At 42.0% G+C, this 21,756-nt stretch overlaps 1 protein-coding gene across 2 annotated transcripts in view; it reads right to left on the reverse strand.

Annotated features, from left to right (window-relative positions):
• Positions 1-21,756, reverse strand: part of PAXIP1 (PAX interacting protein 1) — a 348,897-nt gene that overhangs the window by 228,021 nt on the left and 99,120 nt on the right. For both annotated transcript variants that reach the window (XM_053713809.1, XM_053713808.1), the window contains exon 9: positions 7,863-7,958. In XM_053713809.1, coding sequence (XP_053569784.1) covers positions 7,863-7,958 — 96 coding nt within the window. The remainder of the gene's footprint in view (positions 1-7,862; positions 7,959-21,756) is intronic.

Genomic DNA, 21,756 nt, shown 5'->3' on the forward strand with positions numbered 1-21,756 from the left:
TGAGAAAACAGTAACTCCCTTGATAATTATTAACAAAGGATGTTCCCAGTTTCCCCCCTGCTAGTCAAAACAGGATTTTACCTTAACAGAGTAGCGTTAAACAATAGCACAATTTTCCCAATTTTTTTTGATAAATATTGCTAATGTATGCTAAATATCCCATAGCACCCCCTCCCCCCCCGTGGTCCCCCTGAGTAATCCACAGAAGAAGCGAATTGTCAGGAGTGCTGTGTCAACTGCTCCGGTGAGAAAAGACGGGGAACGAACCGAGCGATCGTCTATGGAGGGAAAAATCTCCTTCCTCACCACAGGAGAATAAGCACAACCAGTTCCCGCTACAGCCGGAGAAAAAATGCCACTTCCTCAGTAGGAGGCAGCTTAAGAACCACCCAGCGACATCCCTGGCTTGTTGCAAGCAAATACTCTATAGAAGATAATTTATAATACTTCAGCAGTATCTTCCCGACTCTCTCTTCTAGGAACTTTCTATTCTCTACTGAAGAGACTGATATGGACTACGGCTATACCCTAGGACAAAGCAGCACAATCTTGCACTACTTAAAAAAATAATAAAGTCTTGATTGAAGAATCTTTTTCTAACGCCTAACTTTACCACTTCCTTGCTCTAACGTAGGTAAAGAGAATGACTGGAGTGGGAGGGAAGGGAGGTGATATTTAACTGCTTTGCTGTGGTGCCCTTTGCCGCCTCCTGCTGGGCAGGAGTGATATTCCAAATAGTAATTAGATGATCCGTGGACTCATCGTGTCATTAAAAAGAAATATTATTCAATAAAATGTGTTCACCTCTCATCCTTGTCCTCTCTTTCCCGAGGCAAAGAACTACTGGGGGGGAAGTAGGAGGGATACTTGAAAACTCTGGTGTAAGGTGTCTGCCTCCTCCTGATGGTCAGGTTAAGTAATTCCCAAGAGTAAGGACTTGTGGACTCTCACTACCATTAGAAAGAAAAAGTTCTTAACACTCTGCAAAAATCAGAATTTTCAGTAGTTTTAAAAAGTTATTCAATATTTTTACAGATTGCGATTTTATTCCTTACTTGTGCAGAAAATTGCACAATGTTGTATGTATGTGTAACACAACATTTTGAGTAGTAAGAATGGCTCAAACTCTTGTAGATTAATTGCACTGCTTGCTGCTGTTCCATATGTACTAAGATAGTAGATGTTTTTAATTTTAATGATGTATGTACACTTAAATATCAGTTTAAGTATCCATAAACAGCTGTATCAAAGATCTGCAGTTAATGAGCTTGCAGCTTTTCACAGAGACCTTTATAGGCTAGAAGGGATATAGGAATTTACAATCAAAGTAACCTAAACCTACCAAAAAAAAAGCATTTAGCTGTGCTTGCAAATTTGCTTCTTTTTATTTAAAAACTATGAATTTAAAGGTACATTACATTTGTTTAAATTGATTTGAAACCAACAGAAATTGCATATTTGTATCCAAATGATCCGTAGGGACAAATTGCTCACTCGCTGATAATGACAACTTCCTCTATTGGAGGACAGTCACACATCTAACAACTATGAAAGAACAAATAGTCTTTTGAGCTCAGGAACATCTATGTTTCAAATAGGAAAAACAAACCCAACATATTCTAAAATGCCACCCTTTAAATACAACAATTAAAATGTAACTGTAAAATCACTTTAAAGAGTATTTGAGTAAATAAAAACATAATTTATGCTTACCTGATAAATTACTTTCTCTTACGGTGTATCCAGTCCACAGATTCATCCTTACTTGTGGGATATTCTCAATCCTCACAGAAAGTGGCATAGAGAGCACACAGCAGAGCTGTCCATATAGCTCCCCTCAGGCTCCGCCCCCCCAGTCATTCGACCGACGGTTAGGAGAAAAAGGAAAAACCATAGGGTGCAGTGGTGACTGTAGTTTTACAAAAAATTAAATTTGAACCTGATTTAATTGCCAGGGCGGGCCGTGGACTGGATACACCGTAAGAGAAAGTAATTTATCAGGTAAGCATAAATTCTGTTTTCTCTTAGATGGTGTATCCAGTCCACGGATTCATAATTACTTGTGGGATACCAATACCAAAACTTTAGGACACGGATGAAGGGAGGGATCAAGTCAGGCAACCTAAACGGAAGGCACCACTGCTTGCAAAACCTCTCTCCCAAAAATAGCCTCCGAAGAAGCAAAAGTATCGAATTTGTAAAATTTGGCAAATGTATGCAGTGAAGACCAAGTCGCTGCCCTACAAATCTGATCAACAGAAGCCTCATTCTTGAAAGCCCATGTGGAAGCCAGAGCTCTAGTGGAATGAGCTGTAATTCGTTCAGGAGGCTGCTGTCCAGCAGTCTCATAAGCCAATCGGATGATGCTTTTCAGCCAGAAGGAAAGAGGTAGCAGTCACTTTCTGACCTCTCCTCTGACCAGAATAGACAACAAACAAGGATGATGTTTGTCTGAAATCTTTAGTTGCATTTAAATAGAATTTTAAAGCACGAACCACATCAAGATTGTGTAACAGTCGTTCCTTCTTAGAAACTGGATTAGGACACAGAGAAGGAACAATGATTTCCTGGTTAATATTCTTATTAGAAACCGCTTTTGGAAGGAAACCAGGTTTGGTACGCAAAACAACCTTATCTGCATGGAACACCAGATAGGGTGTATTACACTGCAAAGCAGACAATTCAGAAACTCTACGAGCAGAAGAAATAGCTACCAAAAACAAAACTTTCCAAGATAATAACTTAATATCTATGGAATGCAAAGGTTCAAACGGAACCCCTTGAAGAACTGAAAGAACTAAATTTAGACTCCATGGAGGAGCCACAGGTTTGTAAACAGGCTTGATTCTAACTAGGGCCTGTGAAAACACCTGAACGTCTGGTACAGCTGCCAGACGCTTATGTAACAGGATAGACAGAGCAGATATCTGTCCCTTTAAGGAACTAGCTGACAAACCTTTCTCCAATCCTTCTTGGAGAAAAGACAATATCCTTGGAATCCTAACCTTACTCCACGAGTAACCCTTGGATTCACACCAACAAAGATATTTCCGCCATATCTTATGGTAAATTTTCCTGGTGACAGGCTTTCTGGCCTGGATCAGAGTATCTATTACTGATTCAGAGAACCCACGCTTAGCTAGAATTAAGAGTTCAATCTCCAAGCAGTGAGTTGCAGAGAAACTAGATTTGGATGCTTGAAAGGACCTTGAATTAGAAGATCCTGCCTCAATGGCAGTTTCCATGGTGGGACCGATGACATGTCCACTAGGTCTGCATACCAAGTCCTGCGTGGCCACGCAGGCGCTATCAGAATTACCGAAACCTTCTCCTGTTTGATTCTGGCTACTAGCCGAGGGAGAAGAGGAGACGGAGGAAAGACATAAGCTAGACTGAATGACCAAGGCGCTACTAAGGCATCTATCAATTCCGCCTTGGGATCCCTGGACCTGGATCCGTAAAGGGGAAGTTTGGTGTTCTGACGGGACGCCATCAGATCCAACTCTGGAATGCCCCATAGCTGGGTCAGCTGAGCAAAAACCTCGGGGTGGAGTTCCCACTCCCCCGGATGGAAAGTCTGACGACTCAGAAAATCCGCCTCCCAGTTGTCTACCCCTGGGATGTGAATTGCAGATAGATGGCAGGAGTGATCCTCCGCCCATTTGATGATCTTGGTTACCTCCTTCATCGCTAGGGGACTCTTTGTTCCTCCCTGATGATTGATGTACGCTAGTCGTGATGTTGTCCGACTGAAATCTGATGAATTTTGCCTCCGCTAGTTGAGGCCATGCCTGGAGCGTATTGAATATCGCTCTCAGTTCCAAAATGTTTATCGGGAGAAGGGATTCTTCCCGAGACCATAGACCCTGAGCTTTCAGGGAGTCCCAGACCGCACCCCAGCCTAACAGACTGGCGTCGGTCGTGACAATGATCCACTCCGGTCTGCGGAAGCTCATTCCCTGAGACAGGTGATCCTGAGACAATCATCAGAGAAGAGAGCCTCTGGTGTTCTGGTCCATTTGCATTTGAGGAGATAAATCTGCATAATCCCCATTCCACTGTTTGAGCATGCACAGTTGCAGTGGTCTTAGATGAATTCGGGCAAAAGGGACCACGTCCATTGCCGTGACCATCAAACCAATTACCTCCATGCACTGAGCGACGGAAGGCCGAGGAATGGAATGAAGAACTCGGCAAGTATTCAACAGTTTTGACTTCCTGACCCTCTGTCAGAAAGATTTTCATTTCTACCGAGTCTATTAGTGTTCCCAGGAAGGGAACCCTTGTGAGCGGGGACAGAGAACTTTTTTCTACCTTCACCTTCCACCCGTGAGACCTTAGAAAGGCCAGAACAATGTCCGTATGAGCCTTGGCTCTGTGAAAAGACGACGCCTGTATTAAGATGTCGTCTAGGTAAGGTGCTACTGCAATGCCCAGCGGTCTTAGTACCGCTAGAAGGGACCCTAGCACCTTTGGAGCAGTGGCAAAACCGAAAGGAAGGGCCACGAACTGGTAATGTTTGTCCAGAAAGGCGAACCTTAGGAACTGATGGTGATCTTTGTGGATAGGAATATGTAGGTACGCATCCTTTAGATCCACGGTAGTCATATATTGACCTTCCTGGATCATCGGCAAGATTGTCCGAATGGTTTCCATTTTGAAAGATGGAACTCTGAGGAATTTGTTTAGAATTTTTAGATCCAGGATTGGCCTGAAATTTCCTTCCTTTTTGGGAACTACGAACAGGTTTGAGTAAAAGCCCAGTCCTTGTTCTGCAATTGGAACTGGGTGTATCACTCCCATTTTTAGAAGATCTTCTACACAGCGAAAGAATGCCTGTTTCTTTGTCTGGTCTGAAGACAAACGAGAAATGTGGAACCTTCCCCTTGGGGGAAGAGTCCTTGAATTCTAGAAGGTACCCCTGAGCAACAATTTCTAATTCCCAGGGATCTGGAACATCTCTTGCCCAAGCCTGAGCAAAGAGAGAGAGTCTGCCCCCTACTAGATCCGATCCCGGATCGGGGGCTACCCCTTCATGCTGTCTTGGTAGCAGGCGCAGGCTTCTTGGCCTGTTTACCCTTATTCCAGCCCTGAAAGGGTTTCCAGGTTGCTTTGGGCTGTGAAGCGTTATCTTGCTTTGCGGCATCAGAGGTTGCAGCAGGTCAGCTCCTGAAGTTGCGAAAGGAGCGAAAATTAGCCTTGTTTTTGGCCTTAAACGGTCTATCTTGTGGAAGGGCATGGCCCTTCCCCCAGTAATATCCGAAATAATTTCTTTCAGCTCTGGGCCGAATAGGGTCTTCCCCTTGAAAGGAATATTTAACAGTTTTGTTTTGGACGACACGTCAGCCGACCACGATTTGAGCCAAAGCGCTCTTCACGCCATAATGGCAAAACCTGAATTTTTCGCCGCTAACTTAGCTAATTGGAAAGCGGCATCAGTGATAAAAGAATTAGCCAGCTTTAGAGCATGAATTCTATCCATGACCTCGTCGTATGAAGTCTCCGTCTGGAGCGACTCCTCCAGAGCCTCAAACCAAAAGGCCGCTGCAGTAGTTTCCGGAATAATGCAGGCAATTGGTTGAAGAAGGAAACCTTGCTGAACAAACATTTTCTTCAGCAAATCTTCCAATTTTTTATCCATAGGATCTTTGAAAGCACAACTGTCCTCTATTGGAATAGTTGTAAGCTTAGCGAGTGTTGAAACAGCAACCTCTACCTTAGGGACCGTCTGCCACGCGTCCCGCCTGGGGTCGTTTATGGGGAACATTTTCTTAAAGATGGGGGGGGGGGGGGGACAAAGGGTACACCTGGTCTCTCCCACTCCCTAGTCACAATATCCGCCACCCTCTTTGGGATCGGAAACGCCTCAGTGTATACAGGGACCTCTAAAAACCTGTCCATTTTACACAATTTTTCTGGGACCACCATGGGGTCACAATCATCCAGCGTAGCTAAAACCTCCTTAAGCAGGACGCAGAGGTGTTCCAGCTTAAATTTAAACGCTATGGAATCTGACTCTGCCCGCTGAGAAACTTTTCCTGTGTCAGACATTTCTCCCTCAGACAGACCGTCCCTCACTGCCACTTCAGAGTGTTGTGAGGGTACTACAGATAAATCATCCAAAACTTCTGATTGCTCATCCTCTGTATTTAAAACTGAGCTATCACGCTTTTTTGGAAAAACTGGCAGTTTGGATAAAAATGCTGCAAGGAAATTATCCATTACTGCTGCTAATTGTTGTAAGGTAATAGGGGCTTGCGCGGGCGTAACTGGTGTCGACACATGGGGAGAGGAAAAAGGGCTATCCTCGTTACCTTCCGTTAAAGAATCATCTTGGGCTACATTTTTAAGTGTCACTGCATGGTCTTTAAAATGTTTAGATGCTTTAGCACACTTTATACACAAATGCAATGGGGGTACCGCCATGGCTTTTAAACACATAGAACAGTGTCTATCTGAAGGCTCAGACATGTTTGACAGACTTAGACAGCACTACAATACAGAAAAAAAACACTTTTTGAAAAAACGTTACTGTGCCTTTAAATAATAAAAAGCACACTTTTTTACCAAATCACCAAAAAACATCCTATCTTTCTGAAATTTTCACCACATGATCCTAATGCTTTGAAATGATTGCACACAAATTTCCAAGACAATTAACCCCTTATTGCCCAAACCGGAGCAACTTGAAGCAGGCTACCGGTTTAACACACTACAGCACGGTGCCACAGTCTCTGCTGTGGTCCTACCTTCCTTTGGGATTATTTGTAGACGAAAATAAGCCTCCCTGGAATCCTCCCTGCAATCTCTGGACTCTACACGTGAAGCTGCATGAAGCTGTTTTGCAAAACAACTGTGCAACTGAGGCGCGAAAATGAGGCCCCCTCCCTCTTCATTCCTGAGTTATGGGGCCTTCCTGAGTCAGATTAGGTGTTTTACAATATGCCAGGCGTATTAAAACCCCAAAAAGTGTTCCAAACGTCTAAAACACTTGAACAAATATGAGATTATACTAATAAAATAATCGATTTAGCCCATAACAGTGTCCACCAGTATTTAAGCCCTTAACCTAAGCCATCCTTCTATACTGAGTCTCAGAAAATGGCTTACCTTCCCACATGGGGATTTCTGTCAGTCTTCTAGCATTATCCAGGTCTTGTTAGAAAAAAGTGACTGAGCATACCTTAAGCAGTTAAGCCTGCAAACTGTTCCCCCCAACTGAGGTTCTCCGGTACTCAACAGTCCTGTGTGGGAACAGCAATGGATTTTAGTTACAACATGCTAAAATCTTTTTCCTCTCAGCAGAAATCTTCATCACTTTCTGCCTCAGAGTAAATAATACAAACCGGCACTATTTTAAAATAACAAACTCTTGATTGAAGAAATAAAAACTACAAATCTAACACCACATACTCTTTACCCTCCCGTGGAGATGCTACTTGTTAGAGCGGCAAAGAGAATGACTGGGGGGGCAGAGCCTGAGGGGAGCTATATGGACAGCTCTGCTGTGTGCTCTCTTTGCCACTTCCTGTGGGGATTGAGAATTTCCCACAAGTAAGGATGAATCCGTGGACTGGATACACCATGTAAGAGAAAATAAAACAGTATGCTTAGCTACAGTTCAGTGGTAGACTGCTTTGCATTTCTACCATCACATTTGTATCCCTGTAGCAGATGAACTACCGCTCTATGAGCGACAGTTGGGAAGCTATGTGCACATTTTGAATGGTACCTTAACTCAGATCCACACTTCCTCACCTATACACCTTCCTGACCTATTGCCCCATGTCCTTTGACCTTATTGCCCTCTTCTCAAACATACCATCCCAGATAGCCAATTGAAATTAAGAAACCCTACTCACCTGGGCATACATACTACTGACTTGACTTTCACATAATAGGTGAGTACATCTGTTTGTAAGTGTAGGATCCACTGAACCACCATGTGTTTGAATTATCTTGAGATAAGAAAACAATACAAAATGAGTTTATTGAGTGTTGATCTTCAAAATGTTTACACAAAAAAAAAAAAACATAATTTATGCTTACCTGATAAATTCCTTTCTTCTGTAGTGTGATCAGTCCACGGGTCATCATTACTTCTGGGATATTACTCCTCCCCAACAGGAAGTGCAAGAGGATTCACCCAGCAGAGCTGCATATAGCTCCTCCCCTCTACGTCACTCCCAGTCATTCGACCAAGGACCAACGAGAAAGGAAAAGCCAAGGGTGAAGTGGTGACTGGAGTATAAATTAAAAAATATTTACCTGCCTTAAAAACAGGGCGGGCCGTGGACTGATCACACTACAGAAGAAAGGAAATTATCAGGTAAGCATAAATTATGTTTTCTTCTGTTAAGTGTGATCAGTCCACGGGTCATCATTACTTCTGGGATACCAATACCAAAGCAAAAGTACACGGATGACGGGAGGGATAGGCAGGCTCTTTATACAGAAGGAACCACTGCCTGAAGAACCTTTCTCCCAAAAATAGCCTCCGATGAAGCAAAAGTGTCAAATTTGTAAAATTTGGAAAAAGTATGAAGCGAAGACCAAGTTGCAGCCTTGCAAATCTGTTCAACAGAGGCCTCATTCTTGAAGGCCCAAGTGGAAGCCACAGCTCTAGTAGAATGAGCTGTAATTCTTTCAGGAGGCTGCTGTCCAGCAGTCTCATAAGCTAAACGAATTATGCTACGAAGCCAAAAAGAAAGAGAGGTAGCGGAAGCTTTTTGACCTCTCCTCTGCCCAGAGTAAATGACAAACAGAGAAGACGTTTGTCGAAATTCCTTAGTTGCCTGTAAGTAAAATTTTAGAGCACGGACTACATCCAGGTTGTGCAGTAGACGTTCCTTCTTTGAAGAAGGATTTGGGCATAAGGAAGGAACAACAATCTCTTGATTTATATTCCTGTTAGTAACTACCTTAGGTAAGAACCCAGGTTTAGTACGCAGGACTACCTTATCCGAATGAAAAATCAAATAAGGAGAATCACAATGTAAGGCTGATAATTCAGAGACTCTTCGAGCCGAGGAAATAGCCATTAAAAATAGAACTTTCCAAGATAACAACTTTATATCAATGGAATGAAGGGGTTCAAACGGAACGCCCTGTAAAACATTAAGAACAAGGTTTAAACTCCATGGTGGAGCAACAGTTTTAAACACAGGCTTAATTCTGGCCAAAGCCTGACAAAAAGCCTGGACGTCAGGAACTTCTGACAGACGTTTGTGTAACAGAATGGACAGAGCTGAGATCTGTCCCTTTAATGAACTAGCAGATAAACCCTTTTCTAAACCTTCTTGTAGAAAAGACAATATCCTAGGAATCCTAACCTTACTCCAAGAGTAACCTTTGGATTCACACCAATATAGGTATTTACGCCATATCTTATGGTAAATCTTTCTGGTAACAGGTTTCCTAGCCTGTATTAAGGTATCAATAACTGACTCAGAAAATCCACGTCTTGATAAAATCAAGCGTTCAATTTCCAAGCAGTCAGCTTCAGAGAAGTTAGATTTTGATGTTTGAAGGGACCCTGTATCAGAAGGTCCTGTTTCAGAGGTAGAGACCAAGGTGGACAGGATGACATGTCCAACAGGTCTGCATACCAAGTCCTGCGTGGCCACGCAGGTGCTATTAGAATCACTGATGCTCTCTCTTGTTTGATTCTGGCAATCAATCGAGGAAGCAACGGGAAGGGTGGAAACACGTAAGCCATCCTGAAGTCCCAAGGTGCTGTCAGAGCATCTATCAGGACTGCTCCTGGATCCCTGGATCTGGACCCGTAACGAGGAAGCTTGGCGTTCTGTCGAGACGCCATGAGATCTATCTCTGGTTTGCCCCAACGTCGAAGAATTTGGGCAAAGACCTCCGGATGAAGTTCCCACTCCCCCGGATGAAAAGTCTGACGACTTAAGAAATCCGCCTCCCAGTTCTCCACTCCCGGGATGTGGATTGCTGACAGGTGGCAAGAGTGAGACTCTGCCCAGCAAATTATCTTTGATACTTCCATCATAGCTAGGGAGCTTCTTGTCCCTCCCTGATGGTTGATGTAAGCTACAGTCGTGATGTTGTCCGACTGAAACCTGATGAACCCCCGAGTTGTCAACTGGGGCCAAGCCAGGAGGGCATTGAGAACTGCTCTCAATTCCAGAATGTTTATTGGCAGGAGACTCTCCTCCTGACTCCATTGTCCCTGAGCCTTCAGAGAATTCCAGACGGCACCCCAACCTAGAAGGCTGGCGTCTGTTGTTACAATTGTCCAGTCTGGTCTGCTGAATGGCATCCCCCTGGACAGATGTGGCCGAGAAAGCCACCATAGAAGAGAATTTCTGGTCTCTTGATCCAGATTCAGAGAAGGGGATAAGTCTGAGTAATCCCCATTCCACTGACTTAGCATGCACAGTTGCAGTGGTCTGAGGTGTAAGCGTGCAAAGGGTACTATGTCCATTGCCGCTACCATTAAGCCGATTACCTCCATGCATTGAGCCACTGACGGGTGTTGAATGGAATGAAGGGTGCGGCAAGCACTTTGAAGTCTTGTTAGCCTGTCCTCTGTCAGGTAAATCTTCATTTCTACAGAATCTATAAGAGTCCCCAGGAAGGGAACTCTTGTGAGTGGAACGAGTGAACTTTTCTTTTCGTTCACCTTCCATCCATGTGACCTTAGAAATGCCAGCACTAACTCTGTATGAGACTTGGCAGTTTGAAAGCTTGAAGCTTGTATCAGAATGTCGTCTAGGTATGGAGCTACCGAGATTCCCCGCGGTCTTAGTACCGCCAGAAGAGCACCCAGAACCTTTGTGAAGATTCTTGGAGCTGTAGCCAATCCGAATGGAAGAGCCACAAACTGGTAATGCCTGTCTAGGAAGGCAAACCTTAGGTACCGATAATGATCTTTGTGAATCGGTATGTGAAGGTAAGCATCTTTTAAATCTACAGTGGTCATGTACTGACCCTCTTGGATCATAGGTAAAATTGTCCGAATAGTCTCCATCTTGAACGATGGAACTCTTAGGAATTTGTTTAGGATCTTTAAGTCCAGGATTGGTCTGAAAGTTCCCTCTTTTTTGGGAACCACAAACAGATTTGAGTAAAACCCCTGTCCCTGTTCCGATCGTGGAACTGGATGGATTACTCCCATTAACAAGAGCTCTTGTACGCAGCGTAGAAACGCCTCTTTCTTTGTCTGGATTGTTGACAATCTTGACAGATGAAATCTCTCTCTTGGAGGAGAGTATTTGAAGTCCAGAAGGTATCCCTGAGATATTATCTCTAGCGCCCAGGGATCCTGAACATCTCTTGCCCAAGCCTGGGCGAAGAGAGAAAGTCTGCCCCCCACTAGATCCGATCCCGGATCGGGGGCCCTCAATTCATGCTGTTTTAGGGGCAGCAGCAGGTTTCCTAGTCTGCTTGCCCTTGTTCCAGGACTGGTTAGGTTTCCAGCCTTGTCTGTAGCGAGCAACAGCTCCTTCCTGTTTTGGTGCAGAGGAAGTTGATGCTGCTCCTGCTTTGAAATTACGAAAGGAACGAAAATTAGACTGTCTAGTCTTGGCTTTGGCTTTGTCCTGAGGCAGGGCATGACCTTTACCTCCTGTAATGTCAGCGATAATCTCTTTCAACCCGGGCCCGAATAAGGTCTGCCCTTTGAAAGGTATATTAAGCAATTTAGACTTAGAAGTAACATCAGCTGACCAGGATTTTAGCCACAGCGCCCTGCGTGCCTGAATGGCGAATCCTGAATTCTTCGCCGCAAGTTTAGTAAGATGTACTACGGCCTCCGAAATGAATGAATTAGCTAGTTTAAGGACTCTAAGCCTGTCCGTAATGTCGTCCAGAGTAGCTGAACCAATGTTCTCTTCCAGAGACTCAATCCAGAATGCCGCTGCAGCCGTGATCGGCGCAATGCATGCAAGGGGTTGCAATATAAAACCTTGTTGAACAAACATTTTCTTAAGGTAACCCTCTAACTTTTTATCCATTGGATCTGAAAAAGCACAGCTATCCTCCACCGGGATAGTGGTACGCTTAGCTAAGGTAGAAACTGCTCCCTCCACCTTAGGGACCGTTTGCCATAAGTCCCTTGTGGTGGCGTCTATTGGAAACATTTTTCTAAATATCGGAGGGGGTGAGAACGGCACACCGGGTCTATCCCACTCCTTAGTAACAATTTCAGTAAGTCTCTTAGGTATAGGAAAAACCTCAGTACTCGTCGGTACCGCAAAATATTTATCCAACCTACACATTTTCTCTGGTATTGCAACTGTGATACAATCATTCAGGGCCGCTAACACCTCCCCTAGTAATACACGGAGGTTTTCCAGTTTAAATTTAAAATTTGAAATATCTGAATCCAGTCTGTTTGGATCAGAACCGTCACCCACAGAATGAAGTTCTCCGTCCTCATGTTCTGCCACCTGTGACGCAGTGTCTGACATGGCCCTAATATTATCAGCGCACTCTGTTCTCACCCCAGAGTGATCACGCTTACCTCTTAGTTCTGGTAATTTAGCCAAAACCTCAGTCATAACAGTAGCCATATCCTGTAATGTGATTTGTAATGGCCGCCCAGATGTACTCGGCGCTACAATATCACGCACCTCCCTCTGAGCGGGAGATGTAGGTACTGACACGTGAGGCGAGTTAGTCGGCATAACTCTCCCCTCGTTGTTTGGTGAAATTTGTTCAATTTGTACAGATTGACTTTTATTTAAAGTAGCATCAATACAGTTAGTACATAAATTTCTATTGGGCTCCACTTTGGCATTGCAACAAATGACACAGGTATCATCCTCTGAATCAGACATGTTTAACACACTAGCAAATAAACTTGCAACTTGGAAATACAATTCAATTAGAATAATATTAAAACGTACTGTGCCTTTAAGAAGCACAGAAGATCTATGACAGTTGAAAATTAATAAATTGAAACAGTTATAGCCTCAATCCTTGTAAACAACACAACTTTAGCAAAGGTTTAATCCCATTAGCAAAGATAACAAATTCTGAAAGCAGGAAACAAATTACAGAATAAACGTTTTTTATCTCAGTCAAACTATAATTCTCACAGCTCTGCTGAGAGAAATTACCTCCCTCAAAATAAGTTTTGAAGACCCCTGAGCTCTGTAGAGATGAACCGGATCATGCAGGGAATACAATGAGTTGCTGACTGAAATATTTGATGCTAGAAAAAGCGCCAAAAAACGGCCCCTCCCCCTCACACACAGCAGTGAGGGAGAACCGAAACTGTCAGAAAACAGATTAAGCAACTGCCAAGTGGAAAAATAGTGCCCAAACATTTATTCACACAGTACCTCAGCAAATGAAAACGATTTTACATTCCAGCAAAAACGTTAAACATAATCTCTAGTTATTAAACAGCTTTATGTATTTCTTACAGTGTAATTCTAGTGAAGTACCATTCCCCAGAATACTGAAGTGTAAAGTATACATACATGACATTATATCGGTATGGCAGGATTTTCTCATCAATTCCATTGTCAGAAAATAAAAACTGCTACATACCTCTATGCAGATTCATCTGCCCGCTGTCCCCTGATCTGAAGTTTACCTCACTCCTCAGATGGCCGAGAACAGCAATATGATCTTAACTACTCCGGCTAAAATCATAGCAAAACTCTGGTAGATTCTTCTTCAAACTCTGCCAGAGAGGTAATAACACACTCCGGTGCTATTTTAAAATAACAAACTTTTGATTGAAGATATAAAACTAAGTATAATCACCATAGTCCTCTCACACATCCTATCTAGTCGTTGGGTGCAAGAGAATGACTGGGAGTGACGTAGAGGGGAGGAGCTATATGCAGCTCTGCTGGGTGAATCCTCTTGCACTTCCTGTTGGGGAGGAGTAATATCCCAGAAGTAATGATGACCCGTGGACTGATCACACTTAACAGAAGAAAAAAAGTTTACTATAATGTGCTACTAGATTAAAATATTTAAAAAAAAAAAGCAAAAGAAAACACAATCACAAATACAAGATTTTTGTTTCCTATCAATTTATTCACATTCAAAGTAGTAGAATTACTATGACATTTACGTACTTCCCAACATACCCAAAAGCAATAGTTAGAAACTACCTTCAGGCATCACCACACTAAAGTGATGGTAAACTCTGTAAAAGCAGATGCCAGAATATTAAAGAACATCTGTACACTTTATATTTGTTTGTCAAAGCAGAAGTTATTTTAAACAGATTTATTTAAGCTCTGTATTTCAGTTACGTCAGCAGCAGCCACCTGTCCCTTATATGTTGCCTATTTTTCTACAAAACGCAAAAACCAATAGGAAGCTGTGCTTTCTGTCCCATTGAAGGTTGTAGCTCTGAAATCCCGGCCTGTGCTTCAATGGGATCGAAAGCACAGCTCCCTATTCACCCTCTCTACGTTTTGTCGGGAAAAAAACATAATAAGCAAGAGCCAGACTGCTGCTGACATAATTCTGCTGAATTCTATGCACAAACACAAAAAATGTCAAGGTGCCGTTAAGAGAATAAAATTATTTTGTACACGTTGGATGAAAAAGTGTCTGCTATTAATTACAAATCAAGTTATGACCATTTCTGCTTTGCCAAAGCATTTAAGTATTGTCATAATGCCATGATTGTAACAAACCTACGTATAGCAGTTCACAATAGGTTTGTGCAACAATAAAAGAAAACAAGATCATCACGATAAATTTACATTGCAACCTCATATTCATTACTTATAGGTCTGTAAAGAAAAAGTACTAAAACAAAATGTATGCTTACCTGATAAATGTATTTATTTCTTAACACGGTGAGTCCACAGAATCAATTACTGTTGGGAATATCACTCCTGGCCAGCAGGAGGAGGCAAAGAGCACCACAGCAAAGCTGTAAAGTATCACTTCCCTTCCCACAACCCCCAGTCATTCGACCAAAGGAAAAAGGAGAGAAAGGAAATAATGAGGTGCAGAGGTGCCTAGGGTTTATATAAAAAACCCTGTCTGAGAAAACAGGGAGGGCCGTGGACTTCCCAAGTCAAGAAATAAATACAATTTATCAGGTAAGCATAAATTTTGTTTTCTTTCTTAAGATACAGTGAGTCCACGGAATTATCAATTACTGTTGGGAATCAATACCCAAGCTAGAGGACACAGATGATTAGGGAGGGCAAGACAGGTAACCTAAACAGAAGGCACCACTGCTTGCAGAACCTTTTCCCACGACGTCTTTATGAGAAGAAGGATTAAGACAGAGAGAAGGAACAACAATTTCCTGATTAATATTTCTGTCCGAAACAAATTTAGGAAGAAAACCAAACTTGGTATGGAGAACTACCTTATCGTCATGAAATATGAGATAGGGAGAGTCACACTGCGAAGCTCAGAGTTCAAAAACAAAACTTTCCAAGATAATAACTTAATATATATGGAATGCATCAGCTCAAACAGAGCTTGTTGTAAAACTTTAAGAACAAGATCCTTCAATCTAAAAGAAAAAAGCACAAACAGGACTCAAGTGCAATAAAACAGACAGAGGCACCAGCGCTCTAAAGTTCACACTTACAATGTTTATTAATAAAACAAGCCCTTAGCGCCATTGTTCTTCTCTGTGTGTGTAAGAACAAGATTAAGACTCCAAGAAAGAGCAACTAATTTACCTACAGGTCTGATTCTGACCAGGGTCTGACAAAAGGATTGTACATCCGGCAGATCCGCCAGACGCTTGTGCAGCATAATGTATAAAGCAGAAATCTGATCTTTGAGGGTAATTGACAGACCCCTTCTCAAGGCCTTCCTGGAGAAAAGATAAGATCCTTGGGATTCTGACCTTACTCCAAGAAAATCCTTTAGACTCACGACAATAAAGAAATTTACACCATAACTTATGGTAAATCTTACCCGTAACAGGCTTGCAAGTCTGAATCATGGTCTCAATGACTGACTCAGGAAAGCCATGCTTAGACAGAACTAATTGTTCAATCTCCAAGGAGTCAATTTCAGAGAAACAAATTTTGGATGAAAGAAGGACCCTGATCAGAAGGTCCTTCCTCAAAGGTAGTCTCCAAGGTGGAACAGAAGACCTCTCCACTAGGTCTGCATACCAGATCCTGCGAGGCCATGTAGGGACTATTAGAATTACAGATGCTCTCCTGTTTGATGTGAGCAATGACTTGTGGAAAGAAAGCAAACGGAGAAAACAAGTATACAAGCCTGAAATCCCAAGGAACCGCCAGAGCATCTATCAGAGCGGCCTGTGGACCTCTCGACTTCTAAACGAACCTTGTCAGCTTGGCAATTTTCCGAGCCGCCACCAGATTCAACTCCGGCACCCCCCATACGAGGGTTAAGTTGGAGAAACACCTCCAGAGGCAGCTTCCACTCCTGGAATGAGAAAGGCAGAAGGACAACAATTGTAAGCTTCCGCCCACTGAACAATCCAAGTCACCTCCTACATGGTTAAGGAACTCTGAGTTCGTCCCTGGTGGTTGATGTAAACCATTGAGGTGATATTGTCCGACTGGAATCAAGCTAAGAACAACAGAGGCCAAGTCATCAGAGCATTATAATCACTCTCAACTCCAAGATGTTAAAGAGGAGAGCAGACACTTCCGAATCCATAATCCCTGCTCATTAAACAAGACCCAGACTGTTTCCCAGCCCAGCAGTTTGGCGTCCGTGGTCACAGCACCCAGGAATGTCTCTAGAAGCACGTGCCCTGAGACAGATACTCCTGAGAAACTACCATGGGAGAAAGTCTCTTGACGACTGATTTAGATCTATCCTCTGAGACAGATCCAAATGTTCTCCATTCTATGGAAAATAGCAAAGGGAATGATGTCCATGATAAACGTCAGACCAATACCCTCCTACCTGAAGTCACTGAAAAGTGAAGGAAATTCAACTGCAGCTAGATCTAAACTCCAAACCTACTGGTTGTAAGATGGTTAAGCTATGTTCTGGACCACTAGAGCTTGCTGTTGGTCGGGCAGACACTGCAGAGAGAGGAAAAGGAAAAAAATCCTTAATTATCTAACCTCCATTAGTAATCTTCTCCTAGATAGAGAATCTATGAAGAAGCAATCCTACCACACCTGGTGTTCCCAAGCGGGCTCCTATCCAGGTACTGACCAGACCTGGCCTCACCTAACTTCCGAGATCAGACGGAATCAGGAGCATTCAGGAATTAAGGTGGTAGACCCAAATAAATCACCCTTGAATATGAATCAAGGGAACTCTTGTCCAGATTCATTTATCATCCCTGGGAAGAAGTTTGGACAAGGTCTCTTAAAAAATAATTTCCTCGAAGGAAGGATGACACCTGAACTATATTGCCAGAAATAACACCACTGCAATACTCCAAGACCTAAAAGTCTGCCTAGAATGAAGGAACTCAGAGATTTGAGAAGGTCCCGAATCAAGGGAACAATAAATCCTTCAGGTCTTATGTTCATTAAGAACATGCCCTCTAGAGCTAAAGGCCTCTTATTTAATGTGCACTCAAACATAAAAGTACACTTAAGACGAGCAATCTGAGCCACAAAGGAGGATTAACTCCTTTCTCTGCAGTCACATACATGTCAGTGTCTGCCCCTGCCAGAAAAAACCTTCTCTATGAAGGAATTTATGTCCCACATTAAGTGTAGCATCAGCCTAGAGTCCTTAACCTCTGCAGTGCCAGCCTTCTAGCCCCAGAAGACAAAAGGCACTTACCTGCACAACCAACTGTTGGGCAGGAGGACAGTTCACCCGGTATGAGAAGATGCCGCTCCTCACAGAGAAAAGATCAGAGTAAACCTAGGAAAATGCAGCAAGGCCCACCACACAAGTTCCTAACTTCTTTAAAGCCACCACTGACTGCCCTGCTGAAGATACTAACGTGGAGTACAGCTACACCCAGATTGTGATGGAAGATCAGAGCAAGCCTGCCCTGGCTTCAAAACAAAAATATCTTGATAAAAGAATCTTTATCAGACACCTAATTACTTCACCTCCTCCTTGCATTAGAGGCAAAGAGAATGACTGGGGGTTGTGGGAAAGGAAGTGATACTTAACAGCTTTGCTGTGGTGCTCTTTGCCTCCTCCTGCTGGCCAGGAGTAATATTCCCAACAGTAAATGATGATTCCGTGGACTCACCGTGTTTTAAGAAAGAAATTAAGATTTTGGTAAGGTAATAGAAATAATATGAATAAAAAATCTTGCGAACACAGTGGTTTGTGACTTTTTTGTGGAAGAGAAAACAAAAAATGGTAAAAGCCCACTGAAAAATAACAGTTTAATTCTCAAAACCTTTCAAGACAGAGCATATGTTCAAAGAAACATACCAAGAGAGATGTGGTATCTTTACTTCTTCAGCCATAACCATTTGCTTTATTATTTTGTGATCTTAAAAAGCATTAGGCAGTAGTTAAGTAGTTAAGTGCTTGCCTGGTAAAAAGTTATCTATGTAAAAAATCTATAAATGCAATATGCATCCAAACAAAATTAAACGGGTGCATAAATCTGGGCACCCCAACAGAAATATTGCATCAATATTTAGTAGAGCCTCCTTTAGCAGAAATAGACACTTCCTATAGCCAGTAATGCATATCTGGATAAAGGTATTTTGGACCATTCCTCCTTGCAAAACATCTCCAGTTCAGTTAGGTTTGATGGTTGCCGAGCATGGACAGCCCGCTTCAAATAACCCCACAGATTTTCAATGATATTCAGGTCTGGGGACTGGGATGGCCATTCCAGAACATTGTACTTGTTCCTCTGCATAAATGCCAGAGTAGATTTTGAGCAGTGTCGTCTTGTTGAAATATCCAGCCCCAAAAGTGCGTTAGCATACCTCAAACAACTCTGTTTGTGGCGTGTTTGCAGAAAAGGCTCATTCCGCATCACACAGCTTCTCCTTGTACAAAGTGCGCTTGTTGAACGATGCACAGTGACACCATCTGAAGCAAGATGATGTTGTAGGTCTTTGGAGGTGGTCTGTGAGCTGTTTTTGATCGTTGTCACCATCCTTTGCCTCTCCAATATTTTACTTGGCCAGACACTTCTGGCTTTAACAAGAACTGTGCCTGTGGTCTTCCATTTCCTCACTATGTTCCTCACAGTAGACACTGACAGCTTAAATATCTGCAATAGCTTTTTGTAGCCTTCCCCTAAACCATAATGTTGAACAATCTTTGTTTTCAGGTCATTTGAGAGTTTTTTTGAGGCCCCCACGTTGCCACTCTTCAGAGGAGAGTCAAAAAGAACAGCAGCTTGTAATTGGCCACCTTAAATAACTTTTTCTCATGATTGGATGCACCTGTCTATGAAGTTCAAGGCATAATGCGCTCACCAAACCAATTGTGTGTTTCAATCAGTGCTAGGTAGTTACAGGTATTCAAATCAACAAAATGACAAGGGTGCCCAAATATATGCACCTGTCTAATTTTGTTTGGATGCATATCGCACATTTTATGTTAATCCAATAAACCTCATTTCAATACTGAAATATTACTGTGTCTTTCAGTTATTTGATAGATCAAAATGAAATTGCTGATCCAAACACCCAATTATTTACAAATGAAAATCATGGAAATTATCAGGGGTGCCTAATTGTTTGCATACGACTATATATTATAACATAATTTATGTAAGAACTTACCTGATAAATTCATTTCTTTCATATAAGCAAGAGTCCATGAGCTAGTGACGTATGGGATATACATTCCTACTAGGAGGGGCAAAGTTTCCCAAACCTCAAAATGCCTACAAATACACCCCTCACCACACCCACAAATCAGTTTAACGTATAGCCAAGAAGTGGGGTGATAAGAAAAAAGTGCGAAAGCATAAAAAATAAGGAATTTGAATAATTGTGCTTTATACAAAAAAATCATAACCACCACAAAAAAGGGGTGGGCCTCATGGACTCTTGCTAATATGAAAGAAATGAATTTATCAGGTAAGTTCTTACATAAATTATGTTTTCTTTCATGTAATTAGCAAGAGTCCATGAGCTAGTGACGTATGGGATAATGACTACCCAAGATGTGGATCTTCCACACAAGAGTCACTAGAGAGGGAGGGATAAAATAAAAACAGCCAATTCCGCTGAAAAAAATCCACACCCAAAACAAAGTTTAAATCTTATAATGAAAAAAACTGAAATTATAAGCAGAAGAATCAAACTGAAACAGCTGCCTGAAGTACTTTTCTACCAAAAACTGCTTCAGAAGAAGAAAACACATCAAAATGGTAGAATTTAGTAAAAGTATGCAAAGAAGACCAAGTGGCTGCTTTGCAAATCTGATCAACTGAAGCTTCATTCCTAAATGCCCAGGAAGTAGAAACTGACCTAGTAGAATGAGCTGTAATCCTTTGAGGCGGAGTTTTACCCGACTCAACATAAGTATGATGAATCAAAGATTTTAACCAAGATGCCAAAGAAATGGCAGAAGCCTTCTGACCTTTCCTAGAACCGGAAAAGATAACAAATAGACTAGAAGTCTTTCGGAAATCCTTAGTAGCTTCAACATAATATTTCAAAGCTCTAACTACATCCAAAGAATGCAACGACTTTTCCTTAGAATTCTTAGAATTAGGACACAATGAAGGAACCACAATTTCTCTACTAATGTTGTTAGAATTCACAACCTTAGGTAAAAATTTAAAAGAAGTTCGCAACACCGCCTTATCCTGATGAAAAATCAGAAAAGGAGACTCATTGTGAATCAAATCGATCCAAATTTCTTTGAAAAATCGTAATCTGCCCCCTACCAGCTGAGCTGGAATGAGGGCCGCACCTTCATGTTGACTTGGGAGCTGGCTTTGGCTTTCTAAAAGGCTTGGATTTATTCCAGACTGGAGATGGTTTCCAAACTGATACTGCTCCTGTAGGGGAAGGATCAGGCTTTTGTTCCTTATTGTGACGAAAGGAACGAAAACGATTAGTAGACCTAAATTTACCTTTAGATTTTTTATCCTGTGGTAAAAAAAGTTCCTTTCCCCCCAGTAACAGTTGAAATAATAGAATCCAACTGTGAAACAAATAATTTATTACCCTGGAAAGAAAGGGAAAGCAAAGTTGACTTAGAAGACATATCAGCATTCCAAGTTTTAAGCCATAAAGCTCTTCTAGCTAAAATAGCTAGAGACATATACCTGACATCAACCCTAATGATATCAAAGATGGCATCACAAAGAAAATTATTAGCATGTTGAAGAAGATTAACAACGCTATGAGAATTATGATCTGTTACTTGTTGCGCTAAAGCTTCCAACCAAAAAGTTGAAGCTGCAGCAACATCCGCTAAAGATATAGCAGGTCTAAGAAGAATATATGAACATAAGTAAGCTTTTCTTAGAAAGGATTCAATTTTCCTATCTAAAGGATCCTTAAAGGAAGTACTATCTGCCGTAGGAATAGTAGTACGTTTAGCAAGAGTCGAGATAGCCCCATCAACCTTAGGGATTTTGTCCCAAAACTCTAATCTGTCAGATGGCACAAGATATAATTGCTTAAAACGTTTAGAAGGAGTGAATGAATTACCCAAATTATTCCATTCCCTGGAAATTACTTCAGAAATAGCATCAGGGACAGGAAAAACTTCTGGAATAACTACAGGAGATTTAAAAACCTTATTTAAACGTTTAGATTTAGTATCAAGAGGACCAGATTCCTCTATCTCTAATGCAATTAAGACTTCTTTAAGTAAAGAACGAATAAATTCCATTTTGAATAAATATGAAGATTTATCAGCATCAACCTCTGAAACTGAATCCTCTGAACCAGA

The sequence above is a fragment of the Bombina bombina genome, chromosome 5 (genome assembly GCF_027579735.1).
Source record: "Bombina bombina isolate aBomBom1 chromosome 5, aBomBom1.pri, whole genome shotgun sequence".
Classification (NCBI taxonomy): Eukaryota; Metazoa; Chordata; class Amphibia; order Anura; family Bombinatoridae; genus Bombina; species Bombina bombina.